Source organism: Scyliorhinus canicula, chromosome 16 (assembly GCF_902713615.1).
Source record: "Scyliorhinus canicula chromosome 16, sScyCan1.1, whole genome shotgun sequence".
Taxonomy (NCBI): domain Eukaryota; kingdom Metazoa; phylum Chordata; class Chondrichthyes; order Carcharhiniformes; family Scyliorhinidae; genus Scyliorhinus; species Scyliorhinus canicula.
The window spans coordinates 54962470-54978666 of NC_052161.1; the positions used below are offsets into that span (position 1 = coordinate 54962470).

Genomic DNA, 16197 nt, shown 5'->3' on the forward strand with positions numbered 1-16197 from the left:
ACCTCTTGAATTCTGCTCATTTGTTTAATGTTTGAACCAAAGTTGTAATGAGGTGAGAAACTAGGTGGCCCTGGAGGAACCCAAACTGAGCATCGGTGAGCAGGTTGTTGCTGTGTAAAGTGGTGCTTGGTAGTGCTGTTGATGGCACCTTTCATCACTTTTGCTGCTGATCAAGAGTGGACTGATTGAACAGTAATTGGCCGAATCGGATTTGTGCTTTGTGGGCAGGGCTTACTTGGCCAATTTTCCACGTTGTCTGTAGATGCCAGCGTTTGTAGCTGTATTGGAACAGCTTGGCTAGGAATGCAACTGGTTCTGGAGCTCAAGCCTTTAGTACCACTGCTATGATACTTCTGTGATGTGGTCAGCGCCCATAACTTCTGAATATTTTTTTAAACCACTTTGGTTCGAGTAATTCTGTAATGTGGCACATGTGGCTAGCTCAAGCAGAAATGTATTGACCTTGAGAGTATTAGATTTTGAAATTACTTACTGCCCCATAATGGCATCTGATTAATATCACCTGATCAGTTTATAGCCTATCCAAGCATCATGGTGAATGGCACCAAAATCATTATTAAACATGTTTTCTAAATCCAAACCCAGTATCCAAAATGATGTCCGTACTTTTGTAGGTAGTGTCTAGTAGAAATCTTCCTTTTTCTTTTAGATTTAGGTGCATTCTCCAAGAAAAGTCACCTTGCTCAATGTTCTAGCCCAATTGAAGCCTATTATGTGCTTCTATTTAATGTGCAATTAGTAAAAGTGAAATCTAATAGTGGGTAATATATAAACTTGTCTGTCATTAAAAGATCATTGTGCCTGACAAGGATTTGCTAATATTGGGTTAGGGAGTTACATGGGTTAATGGCTTATGGTACAATATATAAATTATTCATAATGGTGTTGCTGCTGAACAGCTTCCAAGTAATAAATGAAAAAGCTTATTTGCACAGGGGAGTTTCAAAAGTTGATGTGTTCATCAACTAAAATTATTAAAAAATAACTTCTTAAAATACTGATTCTACATTCAAGAGCTGGACAGATTGGAAAACATTTTTTTGCTTTGGGCTTATTAAATCTGTTTTAGTAATTCAAGCCTGACCTACCTATTTTCATATTTTGTTTTTTCACAACCTTAATCTGAAGAATATGTGCAATGACAAATGGGTACAAAACCTGCACACAAATGTCTGACGTTTTATTGAGCATTTGAATAAATGATGCTTCATGGCTCTTGTAAATAAAATGATTGAGATACATTTGTCACTGCCAAAGGCATTTATCAACATTTCTGAAGGGTGTTATTTTGTTTGTCTTGCACTATTTTCCCAAAAGAATTTGAATATTTATTTTAAACCTTGGCCTGCAAATTAAAAAGGCCTCCATATTTATGAGAACAGATGTTAAAAGGCCAAAGTCTTGTTCTACAGACAGATATAATTAGAGCGGGGTTGCAGAATGGATTTCAGAGGGATTATGTATGAATGTTGATCTCAAAAGTCAGGGTTTCCAACAGTGCAAAGATAAGCTGATCAGTATAATTTGAATAAAATGGTTTATGTGACTTTGCTATTATGAACATATCTTACTGTAGTTACATCATGGGTGCATTTTGGGCATTGCTGTTTTCAAAATGTGATAAGAACATAACCTAACAAATATACCATGCTAGATAAAATAGACAACCTTGAAGTGCACCTGATCCAGAGGCATCAGGGATAAAAGTTCTTCATTTGAAGCCTCAGCTCACAATCATGTCACGTGGGCTGCTACGATTATAATTCTGCTACGATTATAATTGAGTCCAAGCTGTTCAAATGTACTAGTAACACATGAGCTTTACACGATATCCTGATTCTGGCACATTGCAGGCAAAAAAGTATTCCATTTGCATTGAGGATAAAAAGAATTCAATCAACAATTTGTTTTTTAAAGGTACCTTTTCAGGTGTTTTCCTAATGTAAAGGCAAAGACACGGATTGAAAATGTGTAGTGTAGTTTTAGGCAGAATACAAAGAATTCCGACTGTGCTACATTTTGAGCCTTTTTTTTCAGTACAATACCTTTTCATATTTATAATTTGTGTAGATTGGGTAGATCTCTTTCTATTGTGGAAGATCTGACAGCCGAAACGATGCCATGGTACTTGTGATATTGACAGAAAAAATAGTCCGATGCTTTGTTCATGAAAGGCTGAAGAAACATTTGCTAGATTTTAGAACTTTCTAATGAGTTGAAAACAGATAAAAGAATGAGCATTGATTCAAGGTGAAATGAAATGAAATAAATAGGCAACTCGGACCAAATTTTCCCCCCAGAAAGATTGATCATCCTATGGAAAAAAAACTGCCATTACATCTAGTTGAACAAAAAGTTTCAAAGGGAAAGTGGATGAGTTCCTGGCAGCTGAAAGAACTTATGATGATTGATATCTTTAAATGCCTGTTATCTTCCCAAAGAGGTGATGATGTATTAGAGGGACTGATGCTTGAAATGTTATTACCTTATGTAGTCATTTACTCCATGAACACTGACTAGAGATATTACTTTCTCATTTTTAATTTTGTTTTTATTAATGATTCACTAGATTTATTAAAAATCCCACTTGGTGCAATGAGCATGTTTTGATGCATATAATTTGTTTCATCTCCCAGATATTATTCTGCATTAAAAACGATGGAACTTCTAGAAAATACGTATCTTCCCCAGGTTCATCAGTACCGTTTCTGTCAGATCATGACAGAAAATATTCCCAGGCTGCGAGAAGAGGTCAAGGAAATTTCGATGTCTGATTTGAAAGACTTTTTAGAAAGTATTCGGAAACATTCTGATAAAATAGGAGAAATGGCCATGAAGCAAGTGAGAAAACATTTATTTATTTAATTTTCAGGCTTTTTTATAACATCTAAATTTTGCTTTTTTTTGTATGTGATATGGTTTGTTTTGTTAAAATTCAGACTTGGCAACTTAGTGGGTAAATTTAACCTGTGGAGGTATGCTGAGTCGGACAAACTGGGGCAGTCGGATTCCCTGGTCTCTGCTATTAGTCAGTTTAGCCAAGGCTGGATCACAGCAGTTGGTATAGATGTTCAAGAGAAGAAACGTTATCCAGTATTCCCACTGCACATGATTATCCATGATTTATTTTTGATTGTTGACAAACGCACATGGATAACCAGTGAAAACAGGATCTTGTGCTTTGGTAACCAGGTTTTCACATGGAAAATGGGTAGCTCGGTGAAGTACCAAAGAATGTCCGCATCCACAGATCTATATCCCAGCTTTCGGAAGGGAAGAGGAGAAAATTAGTGACTGACATAAAACTGAATGTTGATGCTAGTTTACTGGAATGTTCATTTGGCGCTACAACAGAGGTTCAAATCACAGTTTTCCGTTTGGATCTCCAAGGAGGGTTTTGGACAAATTTACTGTGGAATTAATAGAACACTGATGGACTCTCTTGTCATACTGAAGACTGTTCTCTGATGGTTAGATAATAGCATGGTAAATGTTTCTTGAAATTTTTGTAAGTCATCTATCTCCCGGTTAACTTGGGGTTGGGAACCAACTGAAGAGAGGAATTTTGTAATTATTAAATTGCCAAAACGTCTTCATGGATGAGTTTAGGAAAAATGGTATTCTAAAATATGTGCAATCCCTCCCAGGAGGGAAGTTCCAGTCAGAAGATAGCTTTCATGAAATCCTGGTAAATTGGATTCCCTCTTGTTCGAAGGGAGTTACTCAGACACATATTGGGGTCTTTTTCAGACATTTTACCATTGAGACATTAGTCTTTAATAATCTTGAGTGCTGGGATGCAGTTTAGAAACTTAATATTCAAGTCATGGTTTACTAGATTTCTGAGTTCATTTAGCAGTGGGTTGGAATTCAAATTGGGTGAATACTTTTCATTTTGAGTCTTTCAACTGTGAACCTTGTCAGGTGGCCTTTGGCTGGAATAGATGCTGTCCCTTCGGAGGAGGAGGAGCCAAGTTATTAAGACAACTATTCTGGAAAGAGTAGAGTACTTTTCTCATGTGAATCAATGATGTGATGTATTGCAATGGGGAAAAGTTAAATTCATTGTAAACTTGATCACGATATGGGATGCATTATCGTACAATATACCATCTCAATTTTAATTGTGGGTAATTTGGAATGATCTGTATTGCTACATAGTGTCAGATCAATAAACTTCTTCAGAATATGCAAGGGAAAAAAAGTAAAATATAGACATTTAACTGAATGATTGATTGATGGGGCAGCACGGTAGCATTGTGGATAGCACAATCGCTTCACAGCTCCACGGTCCCAGGTTCGATTCTGGCTTGGGTCACTGTCTGTGCGGAGTCTGCACATCCTCCCCGTGTGTGCGTGGGTTTCCTCCGGGTGCTCCGGTTTCCTCCCACAGTCCAAAGATGTGCAGGTTAGGTGAATTGGCCATGATAAATTGCCCTTAGTGTCCAAAATTGCCCTTGGTGTCCAAAATTGCCCTTAGTGTTGGGTGGGGTTACTGGGTTATGGGGATAGGGTGGAGTTGTTGACCTTGGGTAGGGTGCTCTTTCCAAGAGCCGGTGCAGACTCGATGGGCTGAATGGCCTCCTTCTGCACGGTAAATTCTATGAAAAAGAAGTTCATCAAAGCAACTGTCTGGAATATTTTCAATTGACTTTGTACTGATGATCCACAGTCTCAACAGCAAAGAACTTTCAATAGTGTTGTAAAGAAGCAAACAAATAACAGCAATGAAAGGAAGTTGTATGTTGCCAATGGTATAGTCCCTGAGCACATAGATATAGCAACATCAGAACAATTGCAAGATGAAGAAGACGAATATGAAGAGGAGGTAATTTTAATAATTGTTTCTTGTTTAGACTGTTTTATTAATTATATGACAAAATAAACAAAAGCACATATTTGTGGTAAACAAAAAGTGTATTTTTTCCACCAATTAGTGCGCCTTTCTATTGCGTTCTATTCTGTACGAGACTTGGTCTCTTCTGGCCACGCTGCGTCGGAAAAGCAGCTCGGCGTGGTGCAGCATCGCTGGTGAAAGCCGAGACCCCCCGATCCCAGGATCTACCTGGCTTGCAACGCCTCGCGAGATTCAACGCAAACCTATGAGATGTTGATGGGCGGGATCAGTTTTTGGCAAATCTATTGGAGCGGGGCAGAAAGCCTCACTGTGCAGATTCCCAAGGCACCTGAGGCTTTGGGGTTCAATCCCATTGCCCCGGGGACCTGTGGCGAGTGCTGTTTGGTACTGGTTCCCATTGACAGAATGGAACTTGTGGGGGTCGCCAAGGGGCAGGGTGGCACTGCCAAGGTGCCAAGCGACCATTTCCACGCGCACGCGTTTGGGCCGGGGTTGGCCGCCTTGGGTAGGGGGGGTGGCGGTTTGTGAGCCTCGGAGATTGGGATGCCATTTTTAAATGGCGTCCTGCTCTTGCTATAACAGGGAGTTTCAACAAGTGGAGCTCCCGTTTTGGGGGGGGGGGGGGGGGAAACGGTGCTACCTTAGCTGCATATTCCCCGTTTTAGGCTCCTTATTCAAAGCCTGCTGCATTGAAGGGGCATGTGTTTCTCGGCACTGCATACGTCAGGAAACACTCAGCTAAACCTGAACGCTCGGGAATCTTGTTCCCTTTTGGGAAGATCGCACCCGAAATGTTGCAAAAGTATAAAATATAAATCTCCTGTGTGAGAAATCTGTGACAGCTATTCTCGACCAGTGAGTTCAATTGACAACCAGAGCAGGCGCTTGATCTGCTTTATCTATGGGCAAACAGTGGGATGCATTTCTTTAGCAGGAGTTTATAAAACTATTTTAATTTACCCTGCCTAGTATGCAATTCTGTTTTATGAGCTGATCTGAGTAGTCCTTTGGCACTCGCAAGGTATGATTGTCTGAAGGTGGAGCGCGAGTCTGGAACTCTGATGGGGTAACTTTCCCATTATGGGCTGAGGACTCGTGTTTCTGGGCACCTTGAAGATATAATTATGAGGTATCTCAACATGTTTTAAAGTGTGCTCTACCTTTTTTGCAGTCAGAAGTTAAAATTTGACATGTTAATTTACTCTTGCAGAATAACAGTTAGATGTTTGGTAATGCCAAACCGTAGAACATTAACCAAGGTAATACACTTAATCCACAGGTTCTCACTGCCCAGGATTTAGTGGATTTCTCTCCTGTTTACAGATGTCTGCATATATACAGCATTTTGGTAAGTGTTCTCCAAATTTCTCAATGTTTCTGTTTAAAGTTGATCATGCATTTGTACTTTACATTATTGACAATCAATATCTCTTGTATCAGTTGAGAAAGTTCTATAGGTTGAGGGACTAATTAAATGGTTACTTGAGCACATATAAAGTGACACTTACTGATACCGGAGGAGACTGGAGTCAGGAGATGTATACCTGTTTCACTCGGAAATCTATATCAAATAAACACCTGGATCTAGTTTCTTCCTTCAACTGCTGATCAATAGTATAATGGTTATGCTCATCAAATAAGAATAAGGAGATTTAAAAAGCTGTATAGAAGTATTGAGGGTGGCATGGTGGCACTGTGGTTAGCACTGCTGCCTCACGGCACCGAGGCCCCGGGTCACTGTGTGGAGTTTTCACATTCTCCCCGTGTCTCCCTGGGTCCCCCCCTCCCATATCTTTTTATTAAAACAGTAAAAAAATATATACAACGCCAAACGGTACAAACACTAATTTTGCGTTGATGGCCCCTTAATTGCAAAGTAAAAATGAATTGGGTACGAAACTGCTTTCCGCTTCTGTAGCAAGCAATGTTTTTCAACCTAATTGTGTGAAAATTGAGGCAGGGAAGATTATGAATAAAAGGAATATGTAGTTCTACACAATCTACAACAATTATCTTAAGTTTTCCTATGACTTGAATTTAAATAATTCATGTGTGGAGTGTACTACTACAATGTGTGTGTGTGTATACATGTACGTTTGTGTGTGTGTACGTGTGTATGTACTGAGCTGGCCAGGTCCTGAAGGACATCTGCCTCCGTGAACTTATTACACTTAACTGTCACAGATGCATCTGTCCATGATAGTGGTGGTAAGCGTGACCACCATAGTGGTCGTGGAGACGAGACCCATTTTCCATTGTGTTATGTGGTGCAACCACCATGTTTAAATGGAAGATTCAGCTTAGATCTAGGAGCTTGAATCTGGGCTTCCTCAGACACTATATGGGCCATCACCAGTAGCAGCATTGTTTCAACCACAACCTGTAACCACGTGGCCTGGCATATCCCCAACTCTACCATCACCCCGTGTCTGCGTGGGTCTCACCCTCCACACCCCAAAGATGTGCAGATTAGGTGAATTGGCCACGCTAAATTGCCCCGTAATTGGAAAAATAATAATTGGGTACTCTTTAAAAAAAAAATTTAAAAGAAAGAAAAAAAAACTCTACCATAACCATCAAGCCAAAGGGCTAACCTGGGTTCAATTAAGAGTATAGGAGAGCATTCCAGGAGCAGCACCAGGCATATCTGAAAATGAGGTGCCAACATAGCATGCTAAACATCAGAACCAATATGCTGCCGACAAAGCTATGTAATTCCATAACTGGCAGATCAAATCAAAGCTCTACAGTTCTGCCACATCCAGTCATTAATGGTAAACAAGTAATGGGAGGAATGAGCTCCAAAATCATCCCGATCCTCAATTCGGGTAGAACCCAGTATGTTTGTGCACAAGACTAGGCTGATGAAAGCATTTGCAAGCATCTTGAGCCAGATGTGCTAAGATCCTCCTCCACCACCAGCATCGTAGATGCCAATCTTCAGTTTGATTTGCTCTGTGATATCAAGCAACAGTTTGAGTGCACTGGACATAAGAGGCTATGGGTCCCGAAACATCCCAGTTGTAGAGCTGAAGACTTGTGCTCTAGAACAGGCTGTGCCCTCACCCAGGTTGTTTTCAATACAGCTACAAAAATGGCATTTGTCCAAAATGTAGAAAATTAATCAGGTATGTGTTGTCCACAAAAAGAAAGACCAATCTGATCCATGCAAAAACCACCCTATAAAATTGTACTCCACTATCAGCAAAGTAATGGAAGGTGGTGTTGAGAGGGATAATGCTTGGCACTTAGTTGGTAATAACCTGTTCACTAATGCTCCTTTTGTGTTCTGCTGAGACCACTCTGCTCCAGATCTCATTACAGCCTTGGTCCAAACATGGACAACTTCCTGCTTTTGCTCCATTTTCTCGTGGAGCTTCATTATTACAATACTGTTGTGATTGTTACGGTCAGAAAGGGGGTTAAAGGGCAGCACGGTGGCACAGTGGTTAGCATTGCTGCCTAGTGCGCTGAGGATCCGGGTTCGAATCCCGGCCCTGGGTCACTGTCTGTGTGGAGTTTGCGCATTCTCCCCGTGTCTGTGTAGGTTTCGCGCCACAACCCAAAAGATGTGCAGGATAGGTGGATTGGCCACGCTAAATTGCCCCTTAATTGGAAAAGGTAATTGGGTACTCTAAATTTAAAAAAAAAAAGAAAGGGGGTTTCTTTATTTATCTTTTCACCACCAGTTCATACAATTTCCTGTTCATAAACAGAAAGGTTTATGACAATTCACAATAGATATATAAATGGTAAAGTCGCCATAATCCCAGATGACCTTGGGCCACTTTCCCCTTTGGAGGTAATTCTCCCCCCTCCCCCCCACAAAGCTCCCAAATATGTGGTGTCATATCTCCCAACCCCTTCATTTTGGTGTGACCAAATCAATAATTTTATTAATAACCCCACAGCAAACTGGAAGTTGAGTGTTTATGTGCGCACACTCCAATTTGGGAGATGGGTAGCCCCATTACATTCTTACTGGAAAAGAGGCACAGTAAAAAAAAAAAAAAAAAATTTGCCAGGCAATAAGCACGGAGAAAAATAGTTATTTCACAAGGACCCAGAGTCCAGAATTGGAGTCAAATGAGTTATTCCTTCACGGAGGTTAGCATGTTGAAAACTGATGCTGTATAATTCACTTTCCAGTGGTGTTGACTTCGAACAAAGTGATGGGCAATCAAGTTCCAATAGAAACGCTGTAGATGGGGCTAGGTATTCAATTGGACAGAGCCCCTTTACTGTGTTCTGCTTCTATATGCTAAAATGCAAGATTAAGGTTTTTTTCAATACAGCACAGCAAGGCAATATTACTGGTTAAAGAAGCTGGGGGGAGGGGCAGCACGGTGGCGCAGTGGGTTAGCCCTGCTGCCTCACGTTGCTGAGGTCCCAGGTTCGATCCCGGCTCTGGGTCACTGTCCGTGTGGAGTTTGAATATTCTCCCCGTGTTTGTGTGGGTTCGCCCCCACAACCCAAAGATGTGCAAGCTAGATGGATTGGCCACACTAAAATTGCCCCTTAATTGGAAAAAATGAATTGGGTGCTCTAAATTTATTTTTAGAAAGATTTTTTAAAAATAATTTTAAAAATCAAGCTGGGGATTCCACGTCACATGACTTCTCATCTCTTCACAGTATCTTTGAAAAAGGGTGTGTGCCTGTCTGGGTTCCAGAGATGATTAACTGCTCCAACCATTAAGACTTGAAAGGAGAGGGCAGCATGTGGCACAGTGGTTAGCACTGGGACTGCGGCGCTGAGGATCCAGGTTCGAATCCCGGCCCTGGGTCACTGTCCCTTTGGAGTTGCACATTCGACCCATGTCTGCGTGGGTTTCACCCCCACAACCCAAAGATTTGCAGGTTAGGTGGATTGGTCACACTAGTGCAAGTTAGGTGGATTGGCCACACTAAATTTTCCCTTAATTGGGAAAAAAATAATAATTGGGTACTCTACACACAGTGGGCGACAGACCAAATTAATTGGAGTTTCTTCAGCAGTAATGAAGTGCAAGTTTCTGTGATACTACCATAGTAGCTCTTTTGTTCAGGGGTTACAGATAGACATAGATTCAGCCAGTTTAAAGGTCTTTGTCCAGTAAACTTTGGAAATTTACAAATATATAGTGTGATATGCAAGTGTACAGACTTTGTCCTGTATATATTTTGGTCCACTGTAAAGAGCTCTTTTCTTTCTTTATTCGATTGTGATGTATATTATTTGTCAGTGCCATTGTTATACAGCTACTACAATATAGGCATGTAATAATTGGAGAAACACGGATTTACCTCCTATATCCTGCCAATGCACAATGCGACACACTGAATCAATTAAATTTCCCAATCCCAAGCTATTATTGCTTTTTTTTAGATGTAAAACTTTTTCTTAATGGTAGTGTTATTCAGAAAAGCAAAAGCATAGATAAAATGGCCATGCTGCACTTACTTTTATTAGTAGAAAAGCCTATTATCTCTGCACCATTAATGTCAGGTTCTTAAAGAATTAAGTAATAGGCTAAAACAGCTCTGACCTGGCAATAACCTCCACAGTAAAATCAAAACATATAATGCTAAGCTGCTTTGTTCCGCTAGCAGGAAAATTGTGTTGAATTCATGGAAAGGATGGTCACGAGTACTTTATAACAAGTAGTTTAAAGCAGACAGATGGTTTCTCCAAGAGTGCTTCTCTTAGTCAATGATCATATGTCCTCTAGTACCTCATTGAATTACGATCCCAGACCAGGCCCCAGCAGTGGCTCGGATATTGGACTGAAACCCCAATATTTTAGTTCATTTGAAAGACTGCAGAAATAATTCCCTCCAGGAGTGATTGCATGAAGAAATAGGGCTTTGTTATTTTTAAAACAAAACTTTATTATAATTACAGTATTAAAATATATTATAGCTACAATATTAAACATTTTAACTTCGCACCCAGAAAGAGCAGTTTACAATTTATACCTTAACACAACTATGCATTTTCCCATTAAACAACAAGGAAAGAAACATACAGAACTCAATCTATCTTACTGTGGGCTCAGCATCAGGCAGATCATAAGGCAACTCCTCTCAGATTTCTCCTCCAACTCCCTCTCTAATGCTTTCAAAATGTGTCTCTGCCTTCCTTGGCTCCATCCAGTAATGCCCTCCTATCTTTTTTTAATAATCTTTATGTCACATTTAGGCTTACATTAACACTGCAATGAAGTTACTGTGAAAAGCCCAGAGTCGCCACATTGCGGCACACAGAGGGAGAATTCAGAATGTCCAAATTGCCTAACAGCACGTCTTTCGGGACTTGTGGGAGGAAACTGGAGCACCCGGAGGAAACCCTCGCAGACATGGGGAGAACGTGCAGACTCCGCATAGACAGTGACCCAAACCAGGAATAGAACCTGGGACCCTGGCACTGTGAAGCAACAGTGCTACCCACTGTGTTACTGTGCTGCTTCTGCAGCTACTAAGCACAGTAACTCCCTAGGGCCCACCCCATGCAAACAAGAATGCATTGCCTAGACTGAAAAATATATTCCTTCGGCAGTTTCATCTGCTGGCTGCTGAACCCACCCAGGCAATGCGGAACAGAATTATTTTTAAACATTTTAACCGTTAAATTGCCCATTTCATTTACAATGCAATTTTTCTTACATCTTCCAATCGTCGCAATAGTCTTTTAAACTGATATACCAAGGTATTTCATGGAATCTATTTCTTGACTTATTTGTATAAACGTTGTTTATGAATTAGCAGTTAGCCCAAATTGATGCTAAATGCATTTATCAGGAATGTTTCAGGAATGGCCTGAAGTCCTTTCTAGATTGGTTGATCTCAGTCAGATAAAGGTAATGGACCCTGGACTTGGATAGCAAACGTTGGTCCTGACTGTGATCAGAGGATCTGTTGCCAGTGGGGAAACCTTTGGAGACTGTGATAACCATAAGATATATAAGCTGATTATGTTCAAAACTGTCTCCTTTAATTCGAGGTGAAATTGAGTAATTTTCTGAGGGGGAATGTAGTGATCTCCTCTTAGTTCTGCCCAGAGACAGACCCATGTTGCCACAGGGACAGGGGCATACGTGGAACTCAAGACCGGTACATGTATCAAGAAGGTGGAAGCAGTTCCTCTTGCTCTTGCTGCTTCCAGTCAATTTGAAAACCAGTGCTTTTGGGTTCTTTGCCAAACTGAGTTTGGATTACCTGGAGAAACCAGATAAACTTGGGTTACTCTCTTACTGTCCTTGGATCAGAGGAATTAAGGGGAGATTTGATACAAGTGTTCAGAAATAGAGTATTGACACTTTAAAATTAATAAGGGATGACTCCGTGCTCCAATCCCAACAATGGTGTGGACCATACCATCATCCCAGAAGCCAATTCCTTGACCTAACTGTTTTGGGATCGTATAGTTTTTTTAAAAAGGGACAATTTAGTGTGGCCAATTCACCTAACGTCCACATCTTTGGGTTGTGGGGGTGAAACCCTCGCAGACACGAGAATGTGCAAACTCCACACAGACAGTGACCCAGGGCCGGGATTGAACTTTCATCCTCAGCGCTGTAGGCAGCAGTTTAGCCACTGTGCTGCCCCCTAGGATCCTATAGTATACTCGGGAATGAGGTGTTTATGACGCAACTAGGCTGACTATGCAAAACTCGCACTCCATAAGTTTTCAGCTGTTGGTCCAATGCTATTCCCTCAGGCATGCTATTACTAGTCAAGAATATAGGAATAAGGAACGACCATTTGTTTCCTCCCTGGTGCTCTGGTTTCCTCCCACAGTCCAAAGATGTGCAGGTTAGGTGGATTGACCATGCTAAATTGCCCGTTAGTGTCCAACGGATAGGTGGGGGATAGGGCAAGGAGTGGGCCCAGATAGGGTGCTTTTTCAGTGGGTCGGTGCAGACTCGATGGGCCGAATGGCCTCCTGCATCCTTCATGTTTTAGAAACATTTCTTAATTTTACTCCTGTAAGGTCTGTGTCCAACTTTGACTATGCTCCTTATCCCTAAATCTGTCTCCATTATATCCTTGCTAAGGTGTGATGCACAAAACTCAGTCCTGCAGGTGTGATCTAACCAGGGCTTTCTACAGCTGAATCATAACTTATCTCTGTATTCTAGCCTTTTAGATATAAACTCTAGCGTTATATTGACCATTGATTATTTCTGTACCTGTTCATGACATTTTGATTGATGTACCTGGACCCCAAGTCTTTTTGAACTTCCACTGTTTCTTGTAACCATTTAGTAGTATCGTGTTCTATCCCTATTTAAGTCCATTTACCTACCTTGCAATTAATTTGCCACAGTTTTTATCACCATGTATTTGCAAAATATATTGCATCATGCTTGATCTGCAGTGCTTATAATGCCACCTATCTATTGGATGTGTTCTTTTTTAAGAGCATAATTGAAATCATTAATTAATACAGTGAATAGTTGAGACTTCAGCGTAGATCTTTGCGGGATGCCATTAGTCAAATCCTACCAATGAGAGTACCTGTCCAATTTCCCCACTGTAGCTCCTACCACTTGCCCAATTTCCTAACCAGGTCAATAATTTGCCCTCAATTCTAAGAATATCAACGTTAGTCAATCTGTCTCTTATGAGGAACTTCTTTCAAACACTTTCTGCAAGTGCAGTATGTATAAATAACAATCATAAGCATTGTCCAGTCCACTACTTTAGTCAAATCAACGATGAATTTAGTCCGGTTCAACATACAACTGAAACTTCAAATCCAGTGGCATTATTGGTGTAATAAACATACTGGCAAAATATGAACACCGTATTGTTTGATAGAACATGGGAGGGCTTCACTAAATTCAGTTTTAGTAAATTTGTGTGTGGTGCAATGAGGTTCTAATGCTCCAGACAACATATTAGGCTATTTACTTGACAGCCTTCAGATACTTTTTTTTTTTTAATTTCGATTTTAGCAGAAAACAATCTTAAGATTTTATTGGTGCTACTTGGTGCTACTTTTCACAAGTGCTAGCAACAGATTAGCGGAAAAATTTAACAATAGAAACTATTATAGGAAAAGATAGTAAAACTTTCTTAAATACATGAAACTGTTTTGAATGGTTATTTCCAATATGTTTTTGCTGTAGGGTGATCGAGAAACTTTCGAGAACTATTACAGAAAACAGAGAAGGAAACAAGCAGGATTGGTATTGCTGCCACAGTCAAACATGGTATTGTTAACAATGATTGTTAAGATTTGCATGTTATCATGTGTTTGATATTTTTCTGATCAGCTGTTAAATTTATTTTGTTTTTCTCCCACTTTCATACAAGCATGAAACTGTTGAAGGCTACAGAAAATATTTTAATCAGATTGTTGGGTAAGTCTTTATGTTCTGTTGCAGGCTACAGAAAATATTTTAATCAGATTGTTGGGTAAGTCTTTATGTTCTGCTGCAGGCTTAGACCTGCACTTATGTTGTGGAAAGAGTGTCTCAAAGTGGTGATGCATTGCAACTTTCTATGCATGCTTGTTCTAAACTTCATATAGGCTGCTGATGCAAGGATATAAGGGGGAATTCCTAACTGTTCAGTGGTAGCGTACTCTCAGTTAGAAGATTATATATTCAATTCCCATGCCAAAGGCTTAATCTATAGAGCACGATGATGCTTCAGGTTGCTACTAAGCGAGTGCTGCACTGATGGGTTTGCGTCTTTTCAGCGTTATTAAACCAAGGCCCCATCTGTCCTCTCAGTTGAATGTTAAAGATTCCATGACACTATTGAAGAAAAGTAGGGGAGTTCTCCCCATTGTTCTGTCCAATGTTTATCCCTCGATCAACATCCCTGAAACAGACTATCAGATCATTATCTCATTGCTGCTTATAGGACCTTGTTGTGCACAAATTAACTACAGCATTTCCCTAAATTTCAACAGTGACTACCTTCAAAAAGTACTTCGTTGCTTGTTTGTGCTTTGGACCATCAGAGATAATGAAAGGCACTATATTAATGCATATTTTGTCTTCCTGCTTTCTTCACAAATGCAGCATATATAAAACATTTTCTGCGTGCGAATAGGCTCATGTGCAAATAGAGACCATTGATTGAACTAACCCATTCCAATAACGGATGACATTTAATATTCAAGTATAAAACTACATTGAAAATAGTTCACATATTACAAATGCGTAGTTTTTACTTCTGTAGTATAATACTGTGCTTTTTAATATTTAAAATTGTTTTCAATTTTAGATTTTTTGTGGTGGAAGATCACATATTACATGCAACGCAAGGGTTGGTGACCAGAGCATTTACTGATGAGCTATGGAACATGGCACTTTCCAAAATTATTGCTGTCTTAAGAACCCATTCAGTAAGTTTGCAGGTTGGAATCTTTTTAGACATTTATGAACAAGATAAACATGTTTGCGTTATGTCAGTGTCGAAGGAGAGGTAAGCAAGTTGGGGTGTTCACCTTCTCATCTGTTTTGTTTGTGATGCTGCTCCAAATTCGGGTCTGTTGGTTATTTTCCAATGTAGACTTGAACATAATCAGTGATTTTCATAGATGCACATGTACAAAGTCTCTGCAGAAAAGACCCTTTTCTCTGACATTTAAAACCCATTTGACGCAAATAAGCCAGCATGTGGTGTTGAAGATGAAAGTTGGGAGTTATGTACATTAAAGTGGAACATAGCTAAGTGAAACTGTACCTGGAAATGATGTGTCGAAGGGATTTGTTCCATGATACAAGTAGAAAAATTTAAAGGACTTGCTTCACTCATTTAGTGAGCTGAGCAGAAACAAATCTGACATGACATAGAGATCTATAAAAATCTAGATCTTTTTGCCATTGGAAATCTGGAGTTTATTTCTTTCATATTTGTGATTGCTGACGACAATCTCAGGGCTGTGTGTCTGTCATTGGCAGCATTCTATCCAGGGACAAGTGCCTTGTGTTCCTTGACAGGTATGTGCCAAAGTGATGAATGGTTACGCTTCCTTTCTTTGACTTTTTTTTGTAATTAAAAGTTACTTAAATTTGGAAGAGGACCTGCAAAGCTTTTGTTTATCTCAGTAGAATTGGGCTTTGAGCCACAGCCGTAGGCTATTTGCATAATCCTTAAGTGATTTACAACTGACTAGCCTTCCAAACATGCTTTTAGTCAGAGAGGTTAGAATATGTAGAGTTAATCTGCTGTTATTGTTGCAATCTGTCCTCATTAGTCTCAACTGACCTCTTCATTAGATCAAATTGAATAGTTCAGTATTGAAAGTACCACCAGGAAATAGTTCCTAATTATCATTCTAAATACACTGTTTTCAAAATACACCCCAGTAGTGAAGCA

At 40.0% G+C, this 16197-nt stretch overlaps 1 protein-coding gene across 1 annotated transcript in view; it reads left to right on the forward strand.

The window, feature by feature from the left end:
- The window catches only part of LOC119950879 (exocyst complex component 6-like), a 232849-nt gene that overhangs the window by 85992 nt on the left and 130660 nt on the right, over positions 1-16197 (forward strand). Inside the window, 6 exon segments of the mRNA XM_038773764.1 lie at positions 2658-2862; positions 4694-4849; positions 6159-6227; positions 13992-14075; positions 14179-14225; positions 15100-15220. Coding sequence (XP_038629692.1) covers positions 2658-2862; positions 4694-4849; positions 6159-6227; positions 13992-14075; positions 14179-14225; positions 15100-15220 — 682 coding nt within the window.